At 40.3% G+C, this 24204-nt stretch overlaps 3 protein-coding genes across 5 annotated transcripts in view; all 3 read right to left on the minus strand.

Annotated features, from left to right (window-relative positions):
* tns1b (tensin 1b) overlaps positions 1 to 13068 on the minus strand; it is a 133547-nt gene extending 120479 nt beyond the window's left edge. Inside the window, exon 1 of one of the 2 annotated variants that reach the window (XM_068328726.1) lies at positions 12650 to 13068. In XM_068328726.1, coding sequence (XP_068184827.1) covers positions 12650 to 12751 — 102 coding nt within the window. In that variant the 5' untranslated portion in view covers positions 12752 to 13068. Of the gene's footprint in view, positions 1 to 1802; positions 1932 to 12649 lie in introns of those variants that run through there. The other variant, XM_068328732.1, reaches the window with a different exon arrangement.
* Positions 13069 to 14295: 1227 nt separating this feature from the next.
* cyp27a1.1 (cytochrome P450, family 27, subfamily A, polypeptide 1.1) lies at positions 14296 to 19612 on the minus strand. Its single transcript, XM_068328739.1, has 9 exons — positions 19365 to 19612; positions 18695 to 18876; positions 17692 to 17891; positions 17367 to 17564; positions 16549 to 16712; positions 16191 to 16357; positions 15980 to 16061; positions 15388 to 15588; positions 14296 to 14810 (listed from the first exon to the last, which is right to left on the minus strand). The coding sequence occupies exons 1-9, from the start codon at positions 19602 to 19604 to the stop codon at positions 14679 to 14681; spliced, it is 1566 nt and encodes a 521-aa protein (XP_068184840.1). The 5' UTR covers positions 19605 to 19612; the 3' UTR covers positions 14296 to 14678.
* A 694-nt stretch (positions 19613 to 20306) lies between these two features.
* On the minus strand, positions 20307 to 24201 carry bcs1l (BC1 (ubiquinol-cytochrome c reductase) synthesis-like). Of its 2 annotated transcripts, none has more exons than XM_068329490.1 (8): positions 24042 to 24201; positions 23491 to 23676; positions 23252 to 23391; positions 22969 to 23163; positions 21529 to 21592; positions 21267 to 21439; positions 20788 to 20905; positions 20307 to 20662 (listed from the first exon to the last, which is right to left on the minus strand). In XM_068329490.1, exons 2-8 carry the CDS (start codon positions 23667 to 23669, stop codon positions 20410 to 20412), a joined length of 1122 nt encoding a protein of 373 aa, XP_068185591.1. In that variant the 5' UTR covers positions 23670 to 23676; positions 24042 to 24201; the 3' UTR covers positions 20307 to 20409. The 2 variants fall into 2 exon arrangements, with proteins under 2 accessions (XP_068185591.1, XP_068185590.1); XM_068329489.1 differs by having other exon boundaries at positions 23491 to 23814.
* Between the last annotated feature and the right edge of the window lie 3 nt (positions 24202 to 24204).

Here is a 24204-nt window from a genome sequence, read left to right on the forward strand (position 1 = left end):
GTGGATTTTATTCCACACAGTAAAAACTGAAAACCGGTTCTTTCCAGACCAGAATGTTTAAGTAGATCACCAACACTCCAAATGATCTAAAACTTGGAATCTTCTCCCCTGACTGCCCTTTCATTCCAGATCCTTACATAGATATCACTTTAAAATTCAGAAATGTATATAATACAAATTCAAAGAATTCACATAGTTTAGTCCCTTTTTTGATAATAGATACAAAACAAATATGTGACTTTTTTTTTAATTAATAAACACCAAATTCCAAAGGGCGGTAGTGAGGCATTTAACTTTTAATTATGGTCTTACCCACAGTCACATTTCACTTTTCAAGCTGCAATTATTAACCCGCCTCAAACACCAAAGGTCTCTGAGCAATCATCAGCTGCCTCATAAAAGCCCAGATGGGGCAGAAATGAACAGGATGTAGGCCAAAGTGATGACAAGGTATGAAGGTTCAGTCTACAGTTGGCCTTGTCTTCATTCACTCAGAGGCAACACCCACTACAACTATTATTTCAAATCTCAAACATATTTTAACATATTTTAACGCTCACGAGCTGAAATGACTGAAGGTGCTACTATGGGTTAGATGGAGTTTGCAAAAGAAACCCATTGTTCTTCCTTCTATTTTCACCAGAGAGACAATCAGTGACAGATGTGGACCCACCTCCAGTTATAAACTGAGGGTGCCTTGGAAAACAATTATCTGTGTACGGCCATAACATGTTTTTTTTATCCAGACATTACCCCTTTATCTGTTGGTGAGTTGGTGTAAAACGCAAAAACTACTTGATGGATTTCTCTGACGCTGGAGGAAGGGTAGATCATGGTCTTAGAAAGAACCTGTAAGATTTTGTTTTGACCAAAGTTATGGACAGAAGCAGGAACTTTAACATTACAAGATTACATTACAAGAAATTTTCCAACTGGTAGAGGAAATTTCTACAAGACTGCAAGGGAATATCGGCTTCCCCTGAAATGTCAAAAATTAAATGGACAAAACATTTTTTTGAGTTAACATTTCGTTGACTAGAAAAGTTTTAGAACATGTTCATCTCAAAGACGAGTTGGTTCAGAATCAGATTTTTATTATCTTCTCATACATTCCTGCAGTGTGACTGCCTTTGGAAGGAAGTAGAGCGTCCATTCACTTTAACGGGACTACGTAAAACATTTTTATTCTGTTGCTGAGAAAACTCGACAGATTATGCTGACAGTCAAACCCACCCTGCTTGGTGAAATTGTGTTAATTCAAAAGTCAAAAATAAGACGAGGATAACTTTTCTGACTTGTCCCCACAGAGACATGCATTAAATTATTCTAGCATATTAACATTTTCATTCATTGAAATAAACTTTCTCGAGTTTAAAATTTCTTCAGCAGCCCAAAAACTAAGACATTAATGTCAATAACTATTTTATTCTTTGACTTTCATATTCCATTTCTCCTTCTGATCTGATTCCCTGGTTACAGCTACAAACTAAATCTTTAAACAGTCTTATTTTTATTTATATATAACCTTCCCATATATCTCACTGAGTCAAGGAGATCAAAAATATTCAGATTCAATAAGCAGATTCAATGATGGATTCAGATTGTAAAACACATGTGCTGTAGATCTAAGCCTACAAAACAAAATTGACTTGAAATGGCTTCGAGTCGCACTCACTGGTAGAACAGTAACGTGTGAAAAAAGTAAAGTGAAACGGGCAGTTTTGCAGTGGTTGACTGACTAGGTGGTGGTCTCACCTCTGACCACCCACTGGTAAAAAAGGACAAGTTGCAGCAGCACTCACCAGCCAGAGGGACATCGCTGAGCTTTCTTTGAAGACACCTGGGCAGTAATTCCCTTTCACTCATCCAAAGCTTTCTTAACACCGGGATTTTCTGGGATTGACAAGACTGTTATTGTCCCAAAAAGTTGGGTGCACTGACCAAAGAGAGCCTAGCAGTCTGGCCCTTATCCTGACATACTTCCTGAGCTGTATTGTTAGCCAGGAGAGAGGAAACACACACACACACACACACTCGCACACACACACACAAATACGCACACATTGGAAAGCTAGTGTCAGGACATTATACGTAACATGGAAAGTGAGAACACCAGGAGCTGTTGTTTTTTGCTGACATTTTCTGCTGCTTGTCCTTTACCCAAGGTCGGTGTTTTAAGCCAGCTTTTTTCCACATGATTTCATGTTTTCCGTCAAAATATCGTAACACCAGTTATAACTAATCAAACTATAGATGTAAGATTTCATCAGCTGGCCACTCGATGGCAGAACTCAAGCACAAACCTTAGCATGTTAAACAGGTGTTATCAAGAAATTTCATGAAGTCTACGTCAATGAGAGCATTTCTGGAAGGGATGGGCGTTTAATCAAAACTGCATTGAAATATTCAGAAACTCTCACTCACATAATTTGCTCACATCACATGAAGTTAGCCCTACGTCAACAAACAAGCGTCAAACAAAGGAGCTGATAGAAATAATTCACACAGATGAAGCTAATACAAAGGACAGGATTTCTATCAGAGATTTTTCAGGAGGTTAAAATAAAATGTTTGTTCCTTTATGCTAAACATTGCAAAAGTTTGAAATAATTGCAAGTGATTCAAAATCATGCTGCTTAACCTTCATTCATGGCAATGCTTTATACATTAAAAATACTTTATTTCACTCAACGTACATGATGCTAACCGCTGCTCAGTGTCTACAAGTCATAGTTAAATTAAACATTAAACACCTTATTTATGAGATAACTGAAACAAATCTGTGTTAAACATACTGAATTCATATGGAACCTCTGTTTCAACAGTGTTTTATCATTTCTGTAAAAAAAAAACAACGCATACATCTTTGATTCTCAATTTCAAAGGATGCTAGATTAAAAAAAAAATGCAATACATTCCAATTGTGTGCTTATACGTGAAAGTAACACACAACAACAGATGTTAATGTCTGTCTGGAATTGAAATCTGATTTGTAGATCTGTTTTCAGCTTTCAAACTAATTATCTGCAACAGAAACCACCCAACAAATTCAGTTCCAGTATAAGTTGCAGATGGAGTTTCTGCCACTGCATGTGTATGAAGATAAAAGGATCCCAGCCATGTCTGCATTGCAAAGACCGCAAAGCCCTGATCCAAAACCAAACCGGGTTCATTCTTCGTAAAGCCCCTCCAAACCCCCTCAGCTGGATCAAAGCCTACAATGTGTGCTCAGGTTTTAACGTGGGGGTTTATTTTCTGGTCAATTGTTACTGCTTCTTAAAGCACTAAGCCATAAGCGAAGCCTCCGTCATCGCCCCTGCCAAGAAGTGAGACTGACCTCCCCGCCATGTGTGCTGGGGATAATGATGAGGAATGGATTTAAATTGGAAGTGTATGTTGCATGAGCTCACACTTGTCATTTGTCATCAAACCACATGAACACCACATTGCAGTTTGTAAAAAAAAATAATAATAAAATAAAAATGTTGTAGGTTTACTGCACCAACAAATCACAAAAACACTGACTGCCCCCTGCTGGACTCTTCTCACCACAATCACCAAACGTCAGAATCATTGGAAGACGGACCAAACCGTAAGACCCCCCCTCACAGTGGCAGCGTAGGCGCTAGCAAGCTAAAGATAACGCCTCAGGCCCAGCTGTAGACACGGTGCCTTAAATAAACCTCGTGGGATTCTACACAAAGACAGGTAACTACGGTAATGTGCTCACAAAAAAACAAAAAAAAAAAAACAGGAAGTGTTCAAAGGTCCGTCAAAGGACTTCCAAGAAATACAGAAGCATTACTCAGGAGCAGAACCCCATTTAGAAGTGCATGAATTCTATACCTTCCTAATGTATGTGGAACAATGCTGACTGGATGACAGGTAAAAACAAAGCCCCTAAAGATGATGACTTGCTTAAATGTAATCTTGGGATGACAACTAATAAAGACAGACTAAACCTGCATGCTTTGCCTCAGTAGGGATACAGTCTATTCTGTCACACCACCTCAGGTGGATTTCAACCCACGTTGGAGCAGATTTACCCACAACACCACAGTTTCAGCCCACTCCACATTAAGACGTACAGGTGAAGTCCATAGACATTCAGAGGTTGAAGTTCCGGACTGGGGTTTTAGCGTTTGGATGGGTTTACAGTTAGGACAGACGAAGGTTATAGATGATAGGGTCAGGAAAAAGTTTGTGAAATAGGAAACAATGTCTCTACATGGACAACAGAAATCTGTGTGAATTGGTCCCCATGTGTGGTAGCAAGGCCATCCAACCTCTACGCCCACTAATCGGAGCTGAATTTCTTCACAGCAAACACTGTAGCCCATGGTGATGGCGAGGCTGCCCAGTGGCTGCACATTATGTAAATGTAAATCACGCTTGACTGGCCACAACACTGTGTGTGTGTCCATCGCACGGCTTCACATTTCTTTCCAACTTTATTAGTACTGGTGGCTTTTTTTTCTGCTTTAATTGAATTAACTTCTTAGAACCTAACCTTGTGGCAGGAGAGCGATGGGACATTACACAGCCATCACCTCGGCATGGGAGCATTTAAGAGTGTTTACACTGAAATCATTCAGCGCTTAGGAAGAAAAGCGGCTTCTCTTTTAGAGGATTTTATAACCTGGTAACATTTGCTTTTTAGGAGCAACAGGATACAGCCTCACATAATAGATTAGTGAAGAGACAATCACCATTGAAAGACCAGTCCCTTTTCATTTTATGTCCCATAAAGTAAAATGTCTGGCTCGTGTCTTAATACATAGAACTTTACACCAATAAATAGTCTTTTGAGGGATGCTTATGCTGTTTTCAATAATCTGATGATGGAATAGATTATCGACATAATTGGATGCAAAAGTTTTATTCACCTCCACAGCTGAGGTCATGTCTTCATCCATGTCTGCTGGCTGATTTATTTGGTAGGATTACTCAGAATAAGTGAACCAATTGTCATTAAGTTTGTAGAATTTAGCTAGGGGTTTAAAGGAATCCTTAAATTTATGGGATTTGCGCAGATTGGAGATCCAGGAATTTCCACATCGTGACATTTTAGACATTTTTCTTGTATCAAGAAGTAACACTCCAATGCTTGGATGCTCTCGGGATGTTTTCTTGATGATAAATGTATTTACCTGAACATGTTGTTAGTCAGCACCATGAAGGGGACTACACACCTTCATTTTGGTGCCCAACCCAAGCCTGTACAGAGACAAAATAAATGACTGAAATTCCAGCTTCAATATATATATAATCAACTGCCTTAAGTTGGCATTATCCGCAACCAGTGTCTGTGTGCATGTATAATGCATGAAGCCAATGTCCACATTTGAAGAGTAAAACAGTATCATGATACTACTGTTTATTGTTGAGAACTATCCTTAGATCAAAACCCACTGTCATTGTTGTGACGATAAGCTGCAGGCTGAGCGAAGGAATGCGTTCCCTTTTCTTTCATGTCTGTTCATCCACTGTCCCCACGGCAGACACCGACCCAGACGAGGACCAAACAGAGTCAGCCGGTCTACCGGAAGATAGAAAAGACTCCTGGAAATTCGAATGTTTGGCCCGCGTCTGAGATAAAGTGAAGTTTTTGTCATCACGATGTGTTTGACTCCTGCAGTGTTACAGATTCAACAAGAAGGCCGCATGAAGTATGGCTCCATTTGGCTACATGTGTACCTATAATTCATGCCTATTTGAGATTTATTGTTTTAGGACAATTCAGAAAGTTAGTGACTTGATTTTAAACCTTCAACTTTTCTTTGAGTCATGTGCTCCAGGTTCTCTTTACATTTTTGTCAGCCTTTATGTTGATATTTCTGATCTTCAAGTGGATCTTAGTAGATTTGCTACAAATTGCTGTCATGTTTGTCACCTTTATTTCTAAAAAGTTTTTAAAGAAGTCAATAGAGTAGAGAAATTCAGACTTAGAATAATATATGGGTGGTGTGAGAACATTGACCCTTAGTTTGTTAACTATATGGTTTTGTGTTTTAAGCAGAGCTTAAAAGACAAAGAAACCCCAGGAATGTTATCTGGTTGTGATAAAAGTGTCCCAGCCGATGGAGCTGCTAACTGATAATTCATCCACTAAAAGAGAGCTACTCTGTTTGATCTAGCAACATTTAAAGGTGCCTTATCCAACTAGGTACAGTTGAATCAATTACCGTTATCTTTGACAAGAGGTGGCCAGATAATGTATCGCAGAGACATACTTTTGAGTATGACGTAACTCTGACTCGAGTCTTTGCTCCTGGGAGAGAATATCGTTTTGAAAGCCAACATTTCATATCAATAAAGAGGTAGATGTAGAACATTCACATGAGAGTATAGAAAACACAATTAAAAAAGTAAATCCAGTCACTGCTTATGGTAAGATATATAATTTTGTGCATAACTGATAAATACTTTCCTTTGACATTCATAGACTACATAGACTTTTTTTTACGACAGCAATAATCCATCCGGACATCCTTCTGTGAAACATCCACACCCATTGAAAGAGTTTCAATTCTGGGTTGGTGCAGCAACAAACAGCCCTCGACAACACAATACATTGATGTGGAGCCATTCAGGCTATTTTTAGAGCCACGCTATGAAGGCTTGCCAGCACAGACAGACAGGCTGGCAGGAGGCAAAGTAGTAGCAGATTATGTTCTCAGATCTTCATTAACTAATGTAACATAGAATGAAATGGGATTAAAGGGTAAAACCCCTCAATTTAGGGAATGTGACATGATAATCTCAGAGTCTAAGAAGGAGTGTGGAGAATTTAATAACCTAGACCGGTGAAAATACTTTAAAGATACTATTATCTCATCTTAATTACACTTGTGCAACTGGTGGAACATCATGAATTGTCCATTCCTTTTTGATTAATCTATAATTATTCTTTGTGATGTAGACAAAATTAGATTTATCTCATTCCCTGATGCACAAATTGTAATCATCTACTCCCTTTCAACTTTTCTTCATCCTTGCAAAATGATCTTCAGAACATTAAAACACTAAACAAAACCTGGTTCTTCCTCATAATGATGCCCAAAACATCCTGTAGAAACCCAGTAATGAGGGAGTAATGGCCGGCAACACGAGGACGTGGTCTGCAAAGGACGAATAATATCAGATATTAAAAGGACAACCCCGAGTATAAAAATATCACATTGAATTAGGAAGAAAATTCCTATCATGTCATGATGTGTATTGATTTATCTTACATACATAAAAGTTTATTTTTAACTTAGTTTGAGCAGAGCCTTAGGGTTCTGTAAATAAACTCCCACACTGTGTGTGCGTGCATGTGTGTGTATGTGTGTGTGTGTAGGAATGCATGGCATACCGGTGATGCTTGTGTAGGATTTCAGGCGTGTGCAACACATGTGCAGTATTGGGTCTAAGAGTGTGATTTAATTAAAGATTCCATCGCCTGGTGCTTAGGACGGGACACACCCGCTCTCATTAACAGGGATCAGAAAGGGACCGTGGAGCATGTGCTGTTTTATGGACAGCTATAGAGTTTCTACTCCTGTTCTACTAATAATAACGTTTCACAACAGAACAATCGGCTGTTGTTCTGTTTAAGGTGCTGGAAAATGCCTGTCTGAAGATTAACCTTGTATCCAGTGAACATTTTCGACACATTTCATTGTGGTTTATTTGTGTGTTATACCTTTAATGGTTATGTTTCAAAAAGTGCATTATGTTTCCCTTCCCAGTCCAATGAGGAATCACATTCCAGTGCAAATACCTATGAAATTCCTGCCCTGTGGAATGGTTGTGTGCAAAAGTGTGCAAACCTATCCTTTTAAAACCAGTGAGGGTGAACTAGCAACAATGATCTGCCTCAGCTTGTTACAAGCATTGGTGCAAAATAGAGGGAGGGAGAAAAAAACTGGGGTCTTTCTTCCTGTGTGTATTCAGAGTAAATGCAGCATGTCAAAGGGGGGGATTTATTACGTCCCCAAAGAAAAACAGTCTCCGATGATGAAAACATGATTGGGCGACCTGGGTAGCCCAGCCTAACTTCTGCCCCACTGTCACAGTGATTACCCTTGGAACGTTGTGGCATTCGACCTTGGTGAAAAACACTTTGGGGAAATAAAGAAGAGCCACAAATATCCACAAAAGATGCATTTTAAGTCAAAAAGGATGCGACCTGGGAGAGCCGAGCTTCCTGTCCATCACTCGGAAGTGTTGTGAATGGCTACAAAGACCCCCAGAGTGAGACTTTGTGGGATTGGGACGTTGCCAAGAGCCAATGCCACATTGCCTTGCCAAGTATTAGGGAGCAGACAAGAAAACCCCCCCCCACACTTAGAGAAATATCAACAAAACTGCAGCATAGAGGCCACATTCACATACGCACAAAGCAACCGAGGGTGGAGGGGACAGGGCTAAACAGAGTGCATTATGTTACCAAGTTCTGAAGTAGAGGTGGAAGTTAGGCCTCCGCTTTCCATTCCAAGAAAAGAGGCACACAACCATGACTCTGAGGGGAGAAATACAGTTTGCCCTGTGGCTTAATCTATCATTCCGACCGCCATTCTATACACTGTGCATTGCAAAGTAAATTAAAGACATTTTAAGAAGCTCAATGAACACCTTTTGTATCCCATTATCTTCTTGTTCCACAGGCTTTGTGTGACAGCACTACGCATCACTGGATCACTAATGTCTTGAAAGGCTGTTTGGAAAAGAAATATCCGCTCACAGATTCACACATCCTTTGACCATGAAGCATGGAAAGCAAAGGACTTTGACTTCCAAATTGGATGAAAGGCTTGGATTTTCTGACGATTCCATGCTAGCTCTGGGCTCAAGCTGAAGGATTTTGCCCCCCCTCCCCAGATTTTCTACTTTAGCAAACATTTTCTAATTTAAGAAATGCAATGTCCGTATTTTGAAAACACAGATTTATGATTTCTGCACCAAACACATCGCTTCGCTTTCAAACACACGTTTTTGAAGACTGAGCTGTTTCTTTACATGCTGATTGTTTATATCATCGTCCCAGGGCCAGGAAACATCTCTGTTTCTGTCAATCTCTCCCTCGCATTGAACTTCAGTAATATTTCCATAGTAAAAATATCACCTTTTATTCCACGCTCCATGATGAACAAGTCTTATAACTGTTCATTTTTAGATTATAGCTAAAGACTAATATTTAAGGATGCTTATTGAATAGTAGCAGCTCACCTACACTCACAGACTACGATTTAACAACTTGCACCGACTCCATGATGAAGAAAATGTAAGATGAATCATATGGTTGTAAAGCTGAACCTGTTACCCTGACCCCTTCTCAGACAACAAAAATCTACCCATACAAGGTGACCAGCTCCAGTCAAAGGATTCTTACAGAAAATGCTTTTGCAGTCTTTATTTATTCAAACTAAAAGATGTGCTAAATGATGTTGTCTGGGTGGCTAGTGCACTCGTACGCCCTCCAGTAACAAAAAACGGTCCATATCTCACCTTTAAAAGAAGTTTCCTAGACCAAAGTAAAGGCTAAATTCCTGTGAGCATGGGCATTAAAGGGAAAACGACAGGGGTTAACTTTGCTGAGGAATCACAACCCTGTCCCGGGTCAAGCACACACTGGGCAGCTTTCCACATGGGAACACACAGAGAGGGTCTTGTTCTGTGGCCCATGTGCAGGTCAATACCGGCAGGTAGGAGTGAAATGATATGCTTCCCCTTGAGACGCAGCACAGAGAACGCTCTGTTCCACCGCGGCGAATGCATCTACTGGAATGCAATACAGACAGGCAGGTAACTTTCAGTTCACCGCATACCTTTATTGAAAAATCCTCAAATCCCAGGAAAGTCCCGGCCTGGCATCTGACACTTTGGTGGGAATTACGAACAGATAGAGACTCGGACCTGACAGACATCACACACTAAGAGCAGAATTAGATTTATAAGTAGGGAGGGTTGGGAATATCTCATATAAACAGAATTTGGCATGTTGTTTGCTTGGAAATCCAGCGAGGACTGATACACAGGTACCTTTGCAAACGGGCAATTTTATTGTTGCTTTAAAATAGTTGTCATGGTAACAATTGCATTTGGACAAGCCAGTTATTTTCTTGATCATTTAAAAACAGAAATCCCCTAAAACCCATTGAAAACACTTTCCTGAACAAAATTTTCACAAACACTCTCGATGCTTCGTTAAAAGTGAGGTAACCTAGTCTATTCTAACGCAATACGCAGTGATTTGCAAATGCAAGACAAGAGCAGATGACTGGGATGGTCAATGGCACCAGCCACCCTTTTTTAAAGCCTACTCCAGATCCCCACATCTCATTCTAATACTTGATTGTACACTTGATTTTATAAAAGTTTTTTACCTTCTGGCAGATTGTTATCACGGTTTTCCATCATGGGCCTCGATAATTGTTGCAGGAACATCTCTCCCCTCACACACTAGGAGTAATTACCAAATGAAGCTCACTTTCTTTTAGGGAAAACAGTCTTAAAGATAAAGCATTAAATAATTACAACACGTGTGACTGACTGATTCAATGTCTGACAAAATTAACTTTGTGTTCAGTCCTTCTTTGCAAAGCATGTTTCTAACAAATTCCACAAATGCTCCTCTTCAACCCAAAGGGAATGCCGATTATTTATACACAAGATGACTGACACTTGGAAACATAACTGTTTCCAACACTTTATCACCACTTCATTACTTCAACCACAACTCTGCTGGCAAAGTCTGGGCACTTACTTCCCAGGACTCTCCATGCGCCCACAGCCCAACACGCCTCCGTGCCACCAGACGAGTCAGCATATCCAGTAAAATCCTGAGATGCTGAGAAGTGTCATAATAGTGTTAATCCCCAGGACCATGTATTACATGAGTAATAAATATTTTTAATCATTCAAGGTAACTGCACAAGTGTCATCCAGAGCAATGGTCCCTAAACAGATGAAGTTGCGCTCCAGAGGCGTAGGTGTATGTGTTTGCTGTATTAAAAGATAATTAAACAGCTCAGATATGAAAACATTCTTTTTCTAGGCTCTGGATTTTTTGTGTTTTAACTTGGAACTAGAATACTTTCAAAAGACTGAACAGTCCTCGCTTCAGCTTCCCTGTTCCATGTTGGCAATGTTAGCAAACATTTACTATGAGATTCTTCTTTTTATTTTGGGGAATCATTTTTAAATTGTTAATATGTTAACTCTCTAGTTTATTTTTTTTGCTTGAGCTCCATCATGTTTTTCTTTGTGTTTTGGTTTTGTTTTGTTTTTGTTTCTTTGGGGGGGGGTGTACCGCGTCTCATCTAAAATTGTGTTGGTCCTTCAAGCTAACTTTAATTAATTGAATTTAAAATTACATTGAAATGAATAAATGAATTTAAATATCAAGATAAAAGCTAAGTTTATCTGGGATTTGACCCTATAACAGCAAGTTGTACCACCTTAAGCAGTAACAGAGATGCTTTCTCTCTCTTCATATATACTGTATATATGGACACACACACACATGCACGCATCACTCACCAGACAATTATGGCAGCTGCAATAGGAGATCATTACATATTTATTTCAAGATCACACTGAAATTACATCACATGACAGCTTTGTTAATGCTGCTCAGTAGCATAAGTGCATATGGATGTATGGATTATCTCAAGTTGGATGCAGAATTATTCAATAACACTTTAAATTGGGTTTATTAGCGTGTTATTTTTATTGATAACCGCAGACTCCTTCAGATCCCACCAGGGAGTTTCAGTGGGACTCAAGTTCACTGACTGACTGCCACTCTGGAACGATCCAGGACGTCTTCTGAAGTCTTTGTGGACTTTGATTTTTGTGATTATTTATGTTGTAGGAACGTCCAACGATCCTTAAGCTTCATCCTCCTAAAAGGTTTAAATGAACGTTCACCAATGAGAGCCTTCAAACATCCCTATGGTGTGGATTAATGAAAACACGAGGGTATTGCTCAAATATGAGTGCTGTGGAAGAGAAGTTGTGGGTCAGAAAGGACACAAAAAAAACGAAAACCACAACATCAGTGCAGGATCAGAGGTCATTGACCACAATAGCCCTGTACAGAAATGACCTCAGGCACACAGCAGTGTTAGAACAACTCTGTGTTAAAACTAACCTCCAGAAATTCACCAGCAGGGTACGAGGAAGAAGTATAATCTATTATTCCATGACATAAGCGCAGGTAGGATCACTGACTTTACAGGGTTGCCCTCGGCTGTCATTATAGGGAATGGTTTACTCCATTCATAGTGTTTGAATGCCACATGTCAACGCAGGTATTAAACACACAGTGCACCTGGACTGATGTTAGTGTAAGCCGTCTCTATCCTGTATGTAAAGAACACTGTCAGCTCTGGTTTACCATCGGGAACACTCTGAAATGCGCTTTATTACAGAGGATCCGTTGATTTGATTGGTAGTTTAATAAGTACCAAAGGTCAAAATCTTTGTCTTGATCCAGGTCATATTCATATAGTTTATTGTGTTAGAAGGTGGACATATAAATGTAAAAAAAAAAAAAAACACGTTTCGTCGCAACTTAAATAAACGCGCCAACTTCTGCGTCGGCCGCCGCTCAGACGCGCGTTTGCCCCCCGCGGGTTTTTCTTCTGCCGGCAGCTCTTACCTTGTCCAGCCTCTCTTTCTTCTTTTCTCCGACCTCATGTCGGTAGACAGGCATTTGCAGAAAGTCCTCTTCACAACAAATGAAGCTCACTGTGCATCCCATCCGAGCAAAGCCAGAGCGCACCGGTCCAGACCCATTCACAAGTTCACCGCTCCGTCCGCGTCCTTCAGCCTCCTGCTCCTCCTCCTCCTCACCGGAGTTTCTGGGATCTTATTCCGCTCCAACAGGCGACAAATGAACTCAGTCGGTCGGGCATCGCTGCCTCATCACTCGAGCATTAAACCGGGGTGTGGATGGGTTTGCTGCACGTTTTCACAGTGCGCCCACTGACTACTGCGCTGTGCGTCTGCCGCAAGACTGGCGGACCAACAGGTAGTCCGCAACACGCAGGATCTCCCACTCAGTGTCGCTTACCTTTATGTTTGTGATTTTGTGATTGGTGGATGTGTTTGTCGATCAAATTGTAAAATAGCCCCCCCATACCTGCGCTTTTACCCACCTATACGCGTAACAGGTTAAATAAACGTCAGGTTTCTCAAGTGTTTTCACATCAGATGCGTCACCCCCCCTGACTGACCGAACCACCGGACTGAGGTCAGATGTTTGCGCCCAGCTGGAATCCGCGTATCTCCAGTTTAACTTGGTTTGTTCGGTTTCTGCGGTTATGGTGCCCCCTGCTGGGTCATGGGAAAGTAAAACGCTTCACCCTGACCTGGTGAGGTATTTTTCTTGTAACATTTTTGCAATTAAAAGTTGGATAAATCTGCTGGAAAATAAATTCATGCTGTTTTCTATATTCTATTTGTATTCACTGATGTGGTCATATTTTTGTGAATTTCTACTTACGTATTTCTACTTATGTATACGAGACAAATACAATACCTGTTTATATCTGTGATGATATACTAGAAAAGAGAGATTTAGCAAAACATTTTGACCCAATATATTTACGTTTTTGCATGCAATTTTAGAGTCTGTTTTCTAGTTACATAATGAAGTGAAATAAATGAAATCCTCTGGTTCAGAGCCCAGGACTTAGTGTACTGAGCTGCTGCTGCCACCCCAATTATATTAATCAATAAATATAGTTTCATTACCATTGGGGGTTTTTTGTTCTATTTATCCACATACATGTCTATCTACATACTATCTACGTGCATCCATTTTCTTGTAGTTTTCTTGTCTGCAGCCACCTGTCCACCTTGTGGTTCACTGGTCTGCTGGAGAGCTTTAGGCGAGAGATGGGGTACACCCTGGAGGAGACGCCAGCTCACCACATAAAAGATAAACAAACGCAGGCACACATTCTCACCTACATCACGTAAAACACGTGTTTTTTTTGTAGATGGAAGGAACCAGGAGAACCCAGAGAGAACCCACGCAGCCATGGAGAGAACAAACAAATTCCACACAGAATGGAATCAAACCTGGAACGTTCTTGTTGTGAAGCAACAGCGCTTCCCCCTGTGCCACGATGCTACCCATGTTAATTTCATGTTTATTTGTGATTCATGGTGTGTTGCTGTGGAGGTGGATTAGCTTAATGGAATGGTGCCAGAAACATTGAGTAAGATGTACTAACTCCATATCAGTTCATGGATTTGATGCACATCGATGCATATGTAATATATTTAAGTCAAGCAGTGTCAGTTTAACAGATGAAGGCTTTATTTTACGATAAAAAGTGAACAGTAAAAAACATAATTCAAATGATTTAAACGGACATTAAGGATTTTAATCGCTGATTTTACATTCAGGGTCATCTTTCATTCAAAGTGAGTCAGGAACACAATCAAGATTCACAAAATGTTGATTACAAAACACATCATAACGTCTCACTCACCTTGTCAAATTACAAAGACAATTCAATAAGTTTCCATGAGGTTCTTACTTCCGGTGTTGAACCAATGATGTACATCCATGTTGATGCGCAACAGTTCTTCAATGGTCTCAGAATAATTAGTGCTGGTGTTCCATGATTGGTTTAATACACTTCCATTTGTTCATATAATAGCTTCCAAACAGCAAGTTAAGTTGTGTTTTCACCTCTTCTATCCACAAAGTGTAGGCCGACTGGTTTGTCTGGTACCAGAACAGTGCGGGTGATGCATTTCAACTCCCCCATTTCAGGATCAGGCTTGACTTCAAATCTTCTGATGAGCTGCAGGAAAATGAAAATGTAAACTTTGTTTTCTATTCAGTCAGATTAAAACCCTGTAGCCACATTTATGGTTATTTGGTGTTCTTGTAACATCTTGCCTATTATTTTAATATTCTGATTTTAATACTTATTCTGCAAGGTATCCATAAATAATAATGTTATTTTTATGACACTAAGGTACTTTGCTTTTTATTTCTTTGCTTAAATAAATGAGTCCAAGATGATTGTTGCTCTTTCACAATAAATTTGCCACATTTTCTTTTGGTATTATGTGAAATTATCAGATAATGTGGTTAGATAACATGCTAACATTGGCTCTGACTGCACCGAATTTATCAGAAAATAAATGTGGATCCAACTCACCTCCAGGAAGACATTGATACAGCATCATCCTAATGTTTTTTATTATTCTAGTGTCCTCACGGCCAACTGAATTTTGATAGCTTTACTTTAAAATGTGTATTTAATGACATCATCACAAAGGATAAATAGTTTAGAACATGTAGCAATCCAAAAAAAATCCAGATTTTGTCTTTAAGTTGGTTTCACTGTTGTTTGATAGCATGAAGCTACTGACCCGAAACAGAAGCAAATACATCTCCAGCTCAGCAATCCGACGACCCACACAGCCTCTCACGCCAAAGCCAAAGGGGATGGAGCCAAAGGCGTTTGGCCTGCTGTGGCCATCGCGGAGCCACCTCTCCGGCTTGAAGGTGAACGAGTCTGGGAATGTGTCCTCATCATGACTGATGGCGTAATGAGAAAGCGTAAAAGCAGTCTGGAGAAACAGCAGTGAAGACAAAATACAATGTTGAAACTCTGACATTCTGTTTTCTCGTTGTACTTTTCTTAAACTTTTTTTATCGGATTAGAAAAGACAGTCATCCAACTTTGATCCTTGTAGTAAGGCAACCAGACAACTGAAACATCTCAAGAGTACCCTACAGTTTATACAATTCATAGTAAACCTTATTTTGATAAATTAAATAGTACATTTTTTCATTGTATTTGCACAAAGCTGATCCAATGGAGAACTAAATGTCAATAAAAGACCTTTAAACATCTTCCAGTCAAACATTTGAGGGGGGTTTCGCAGCAAGAGGAAGCCTTAATAGGAATAGACAGTAAACAAGTTGAAAATTTCTAATATTAAAAAATAGTCTACCCACATTCTTTGAAAAATGATATACACCAATCCTAACGGCCTTGTCTGCCACGACTCTTCCATTCAGAGGAACGACGGGATACATCCTGCAAAATAGTTGTGTTGATTTGGTTTGTGTTGTGTTACTTACGCAATATCATTGCACATCTTTTCCTGATGGACATTGTGGAAGCTTAACACCACTCATCATTACTCTATCTCTCTGGCAGTCTCACCTCAGCGACTCCTTAATAACAGCCTTTAAATAAGGCATCTGCGTGATCTCCTCAGCAGAAGGTATCCGGTTCGGTGGTACCAATGTTGACACTTCTTTATAGAGTTTCTCTTGGTTTTCTGGGTACATGGACAGCAGGTGCAAAGCCCATGTGAGGGTGTTGGAGGTCTTGACAAGAAAAACAATGTCATTCAGCAAACGGGCAACCTCAGATGCTTAAGCAGAATGAAAATTAGACCGGCGTGTAATTTAAGATCGATCCACCATACATAGTATGAGATATCTTCTGAGGAATCAAAGATCTTCCTTTAATGACGTCAAACATTTTGATTTAGAAATGTGGGGAGTATCATATTCACCGTATCCACTCCCGCTAACAAAAGCTCTGTCACACTGCCGTAAACATCTTCAGTGCTCATGTCAGTGCTTGAGAGAAGGTATGTGAGGTATTCACCCTCCACACGCTGGTTGCTGTCCAGACGCTGCTGAATGAATTTCATCTTCTTGTCAATCAACTTTATGGCTGCAAGAAAAAAATAATCATTCTTAATTTTAAAGGCAAAAAAAGAGTAAGTTTGTTTTTCAGGAAATATATTCTTTGTGCACTTAGTTATTTATTACTGTATGTAGTCACTGTCATTGATCACTAGACAGAACTCCCATGATTCCTTTCTGCTTCATGGTGTCTTTTGAGATCCTGTTTGTCAAAAACAACACTTCATTGACAAGGGAGCTGCAAAACAGCATTGATCCTGATATTTAACAATGTTTTTCTCAGTATCACATTGACTTTGTGTATTTAAATGTTTTAGTTACCAATATTTCTATCAATCTGTCATCATGGCTCAGACATATGAGGCAACAGAATGGAGGGAGTATTCAATTACTTAAGGAATAGTAACACTAGTATTATTTGTAACTCAGTAAGAAATCAGTTTAGACAGTTTTGTGTAATTACAGAATATATTTTGCCATTTTTAAAGAAGTGGAACAAAAATATTCCTAGATGCGCCCCCGTATCCAGACCAAAGTTCTTTGTAGAACTCATTATTCCATCAAGTTTCATGGAAATCTGTCCAGCAATTTGAAACAAAGCAAAAAGAAAATCAACAAATAGTTGATGATGTAAACAGCCCATCCTCGTCAGATTTCATAAACTCTCTCCTTTACCACTCACCGAAGGTGAAAATGCCATCCCAGCCTGCAATGTAACGCCCCCAGTAGGGCAGTAGGCTGCGGGTCCACTTGGGTGTAACAGCCACAATAAAGTTGTTGGAGAACATCATGGATATTGCATTGATGAACTCTTGAGTACCTGCTGGGATTTGCCTCTCCAGACAACCAAGCCTGGTCTCAAGCAGTATGGAGGCAACAGCTGCGTGACAATAAGTTAGAACAAGAAATGCTCAAAAACTGTACATCCTGAAAAAGGCATTCGACAAAAAATAGTATTTGAACATGCACAGTGCTCTCAGTGTCGAGCTTTGAGTTTTCTTTCACACCCTCAAGTGAGAAACGATAGAGCTCATTGGCCATATTGGTCACCAAGTCTCCTGTGGGGCTGCATTGCCTCAGGTAGGACATCCTACTCATGAAGTCTGTCACAACGCCATTGAGAGTGTCCACATATTGTGCAGCATCCTTTGGAAGCAGCATGCGCTTGTTCAGTACTGCTCGCAAGTTGTACCACTTCTTCCCATTTCTGCCAACAGTCATAGAGAGTGACAAACGGAAAAAGATTTTTAAAAATTTGTCAAAGATTTGCATTTAAAAAAGTGACAGTATTTGTAAATGTCCAGGCGTTGATGACATGAATATTGAATACATGTGACAAGAAAGTTTCAACGCCAGCACTTAGCTGTATCCCTTTGAAGACAGATTAAGGCCCTCTATTATAAGAACAAAATGTGTTATGTCTCTTGGATTTGTAGGTCTAAGCACTTTGTAAATACATGTTGTGAACTATTTAAAAGTCATTAGACTTTTTACTTAACTTTCTGAATATTAATTTGCAAGACAGCTTGAATATAGCCTGTTAGGGGTCAATGAGTATCAATAATTACTAAAATAAATACTGATATAATGTTATTTTCTCTGTTTTATAAGGCTCACTTAGAATCTTGTTGATTAAATGGAGATATAGCTACTTTTTAAAAGGTTTGAACAGATTTTTCAAAGAACATGTATTCAACCACTGTAGATTTCACCCTAGAGTGGCTGTACTTCAGGTCAGCTTTTCTAGACTGTAGTTTTGCATTTTTGTTATAATTATAGAGTGAAATCAGCTCATATATTTACTGTGAACAGCTCGGTTGACATATCAGTCATACTCTAGCTACCAACACTGTTTAAACAAAACCCTCCTGGCTGATGGCTATTTGTTGACCACAGTCAGTCCCTCCCCTCACATGACAGGACTTAACCAAGTGGGACAGTGGCTGTGAGGACTTTGGAACGGAGCACTGCTGTACACACAATGTAGTACATAGTTGTCTACAGTCTTACTCTGTGAAAGGCCCATATCCATATCCTCTCATGTCACGATAGTCTTTCCACAGGGACATGTCCCCTCGCTCTGGGAACTTGTCCTCATTTCTCAGGACTGCTTCCAGCAGTTCTGGTGTGTTCACACAGATCGCCCTTGTTCCATCTCTGTATATGGGTCCATATAGCTTCTTCTCGTAGAGCTGGTGATAGACGCGGGGAATTAAAGATAGATGAGTTAACTGAGAAACCTCCTGTCACATGAGGTAAGAGGACATCCGAGATAAACATACCATAAAAGTTTAAATACCAGTCCCATCAAGAAAATGTTGTGGAGCAAAAACATGCATTGTCTTTCCAGAATAAGGCCTCACTTGTCAAAGATATCAAGATTTGGTAAAGGCTGTCATCAGGCAGAAATGAGGGCAAACAATCAGCTCTTTGTGAGAGTCCGCTGAGACTTACTGTTGCTAACAACAATTTTGAAGATGCTCAGCCTGACATTTTATCTGCATCATCTCTCAGTAAGTCACAGAATATCTTAGTTCCTGATTAATAATCTCAATTGTCAGCAGATCAGCCCAGCAACCAAATCATATTTAATATTATATTTCTAGAAAGCATTGTCCAGAAACCAAGTAATAGTTAAAGTATGGATTGAAATCACGTGCCATCCACGGTCAACACAAACCTGCAGCTCATGCAAACGGCTGTAGAAACCCTGAAACGTCAGTCTGTATAGCAGCTCCAAGAGGCTGACGTGGGGGAGGTCCTCACTTGTTCGAGGTTTTTCCTGGAAAGTAGAGAGGGGCCCCCGGTCAGAGGATACACTTCCTACCCCTATGGAGCTGACCCTCGCCACAGCGACAGGGAATGTCAACAGCCTGCTGCCATTCCTCCACATCACGCTCCCCACCTGCCATGAGGCCATGATGAGGACAGAATAGGAAATGCACTGAGCTGTTGTTGCTTCCAAAAGACTTGAAGAGCAGGGAGGGGCCAGGTCTCACCAAACATTTAACCCTTACTGCAGAATTCCCGAGGAGAAACCAGGGCTGGTCTGTGGTGCAGAATTACATTTCTTCATAATAGGTGGCAGTCTGCCAGAAATAATTATATCCCACCTCAAAGCGGTGATGTATTGTAATTGTCAGTGATCGTGTGTTCGTCCGTCCATATGTCCACCAAATATCTTTGCAACCATTGCAAATAGAAAGATGAAACAAAAAGCACATTATTCTGGGGATGAAAATGAGATGATGACCTTGACAAAACTAGGTCAAGGTCATATTTCAACTTTTGTACACTCAGGAACCGGATAAGATAGAAAGAAAGAAAGATGTTGTTAACCCAGGCCGCATGTTTGGTTTGGCAAAAGTTTTACATTGGATGCCCTTCCTGACACAACCCTCTGTATTTATCCGGGCTTGGGAAAGGCACAATAAGACACTGGCTTGTGCCCTCTTGCGGCTACAGGGTAATAGACAGGGGTAACAGAGGTAAAAGACAGAGTAACAGACATGGGTCAATTTCTAACCCCTTTTAACCCTAACCCCTTCAGATGGATAGAATCAAGAGCTTCCGCTCCTTCCTCAATGGCATTCCAAGATGTTTGTGTTTTACATGATGAAACACATTTAACAGAAATGTATTTATTTGCAATTGTATGGCTCGTATACAGTCTGTGGCACTGATGCAAATACATCATAACTTGAGCAGTCTCCAGTCCAGTCCTGTTATTCTTTCATTGCACCAACATTGATGATAGATCCTTTAGGGTCCATTTTGTGCTGTAGAAAGTGTCCTTGCACTTGGGCAGCGCTAATCTCAGAGTGGGCAGTCAATGCATGGTCTGCAAACTTCTCTCCTTCAGAAGCGGGCTCATCAGGGTAGAACCGCCGAAACATCTGTTCTAGCTGCCAGCGGGTGCAATGACCGATGTATTGCTTCATATCGACACGGCCGGGTCGGATCAGTGCGGCATCTAATCTGCGTGTAGAAATTACAAGCAAGGCTGGTATTTATTGTTGTACACAGAGGCAACATTTAGGCTTTTATTTTAATTTATATTGTAGTGTCCAGCAACTCTTTCAAGCAAACAAGCCCAAAAGTACCTGTCAATGAAGTTGGTGGTCATAAAAAGGATTCTGGCTTCAGATGAAGCCACTCCATCCAGAGAATTAAGCAGGCCACTAAAGGTCAGTCTTCCCATTCCCTGGTAGGCCAAAGGGTCTGAAAGGGAAAGACAAATGGGATTTCACAAATGATTCTCTGAACAAAAACAAGCACAAAAGGTCTGAACAAAAGTTTTAAATGTAGACAGAGACAGTACTCATAGACAATAAGCATCTGCAAAGACAGCTTAATTTTACCAGGACGTTTTCCCTGTAAAGCTTTCTCTGTTGGCACTGTCCCCCTGTCATGCCTTCCTTTTCTAAACAAACGTGTAATGGAGCTCACATCAACAAGAGACTAGTGCCCTCTTCTGGCAGGAGAACTGCAGGTGCGCCTCTTCGTCATTTGTTTAACGTAACATGTCAGTACAGGGACAAAAAAAAACTCCAAAAGGAACTAATCTTTCCATTGTACTTACTCTCTGTTGGTAGCAGTTCTCGGCTAACAAACGCTGCATCTACATCCTCCAACAGTATGATGCTCTGCTGCGGTGCCACGCTCAGCAGGTGGTTCAGACGATCATCTGAAAGGGATCGGTCGCTCAGACTCATCAAACAGATGCTGTAGCCCAGCTCACCAGCCAAAGCAGTGCTGAAATAGGACGACACACAAATAAAAACCTGAAATTTGAAGTTTGATACAAATTGTAATTAGAGGCATGGAATCCAAAGCACACTCACATAAAGCTGCTTTTTCCACACCCTGGAGGACCGTAAAGCAGATATCCTCTTCTGTAGGGGATTCCTAGGGGACAAATTTTAAAAATCAATGATGTCCATGTGGACGACACCATAGAAGTGAAAATTCTACAACATGTCGTTTTAAGTTGTGGGCACACACGTGGAGAAAATTGTTGGTACCCCTCTGTAAATGACAGAAAAATCCACAATGGTTATTGAAAATATTTGAAACTTACAAAAGTAACAATAAATAAAAAAAATATTGAAAATTAAACAATCAAAATCAGTCATCACTTTTTAATTGTCGTACAACAAACTACTGAAACAAGCCTGGATAAAAATGATGGTACCTCTGTAAAAGATTGAAAAAAAAATTGACCAGAGGGACATGAATAACTCAGGTGTGTCCTGTAATTGGCATCACAGGTGTGTTGAATCTCGTAAGTAGTCAGTCAGCCTATTTAAAGGATGACAAATAGTCACTGTGCTGTTTGGTGACATGGTGTGTGCCACACTGAACATGGACAGCAGAAAGCACAGGAGAGAGTTGTCTCAGAGGTTTAGAAAGAAAATTATAGACCAGCATGTTAAAGGTAAAGGCTATAAGACAATCTCTAAGCAGCTTGATGTCCCTGTGACAACAGTGGCACAGATTATTCAAGATGAACATCCACGGGACTGTAGCCAACCTTCCTGAACATGGCTGCAAGAGGAAAATTAACGATAAATTGAAGAGACAAATAGTTTGAAAGGTATCCAAAGAGCCCAGAACAACCTCCAAAGAAATTAAAGATGAACTCCAAGGGCGAGGTACATCAGTATCAGATCGCATTGAATTATTCTGAAGTGGCATTCTATGAGCCCAGATCTAAATCCTATTGAACATCTGTGGAAAGAGCTGAAACATGCAATCTGGAGAAGACACCCTTCAAACCTGAGACAACTGGAGCAGCATGCTCATGAGGAGTGGGCCAAAATACCTGTTGAAGTGCAGAGGTCTCATTGACAGCTACGGAAATCATTCAATTGCCTCAAAAGTTTGTGCAACAAAATATTAAGTTATGGGTACAATCATTTTTGTCCAGGCCTGTTTCATTAGTTTGGTTTTTTTGAATAATTTTGTTGAATGACAATTCCAAAGTAATGTCTGATTTTGATTAATTTTCAATAAATTTGTTACTTTGGCAAGTTCCATTGTTTCGTTCATTAACAGAGGGGTACCAACAATATTTGTCCATGTGTATAATTCACAAATAAACTATTTGGTTGAAAATGATTCAAGATTCAAGTGTTTTTAGTTTAAAATACAAATTATACATTTTTCATTTGTTACCAATCTACAAACATTGCGCTTCTTCTTACATACCAGCAGACAAAGATTTTTGAAGGGACGTTCTAAATTTTATAAGCAAGTCAGGGACAGCTAACAGGAGATTCTACCTCTGTCTGTGTACCACTTGGGGTTTCCAATGAACTCCTTCACATCATGTACGATTTTGTCAGCCACTCCCACCTCCAGAACTACAGAGCTGAGCGGCCTGCGCCGTCGTGGAAACCCAAAAGGTCTCCACTCAGCACCCATGGCCGTGTACATAACTGTGCGCCCCTCTTCCTGCTTCAAGGCCAATTCTCTTGCTGCAAAACATGATTGACAACTCTAAAGAATATACTGTGGTTCACAGAATATACATGGTATATGTTGTAGACCTATGTCAATATTAACCTTCTTGTAAGATATTGAAGAAGATTTGTCTGTCCCTGCCTAAAGCAGTGAAGGTTACAGACTCCCATGGTGTTCCCGTATGTAGATCCACCATCTGCTTTTCTCTGGTCCGCTCCACTCTAATCCACTTCCTTCCATACCTGCAAACCACATCGATTAACAACTGTTACGACCCTGCACTGTTCACTGACGGAATGAACAATAATTGTAGAAAAACCGATTCAGAGAATCCTCCTGACCAGATGATATGGTTCCCAGGGCTTGGGTGGAAGTCAAACTGGGTGTGAACTCGTCCACTCTCATGTGCCAGGTAGGACGTCTCCACGCTCAGGTGCTGCGTGTGTCTGGCATGTTTGGTGATCCAGCTCAGGAGCCAATGGTAGCTCTTGTCCCTGCTGGGGACCTCCAGTGTAATCATGTAGTGCCTGCGAAAGAAGATCATTCCTACCTGGGCACCTTTCCTGGCCAGAGCTAATGCAGTTCCAACCCCAACTAGTCCAAACCCTGCCCCAAAATAAGGATTGTCCTTCAGGCCGTCCAAAAAGTCTGACAGGGGCATGTTCCTGATAAATACACAACCCAGGTGAAATCAGGCTATACTGTTGTTCTGACACTTATGCCAAACATGCACAAGCATTGAAATCATTGAATGTTTTGAAGACGTGTAACATCCGTTAGTATAATGACATCAATACAAGACGAGTATTTTGTATCCTCGTTTAACAGCTGATTTTTTAAAATGATATATCACTATACATCACATAAGCAGTCATGTTAGTTATTAACTTGCCTTAGTTTTCTTTTTTCAAACCCGTTGTCTCGGAGCCTACCGTATTTTTGAAATTAAATAACTTCAAAGTTGACATGTTAGTAAATACTGCTGTTTACTCGTATGGTAATGCCCTGCATGCGATGTGTGGAAGTGATACAGTAGCGGCGACCTCTGATACACT

The sequence above is a fragment of the Antennarius striatus genome, chromosome 12 (assembly GCF_040054535.1).
Source record: "Antennarius striatus isolate MH-2024 chromosome 12, ASM4005453v1, whole genome shotgun sequence".
Taxonomy (NCBI): Eukaryota; Metazoa; Chordata; class Actinopteri; order Lophiiformes; family Antennariidae; genus Antennarius; species Antennarius striatus.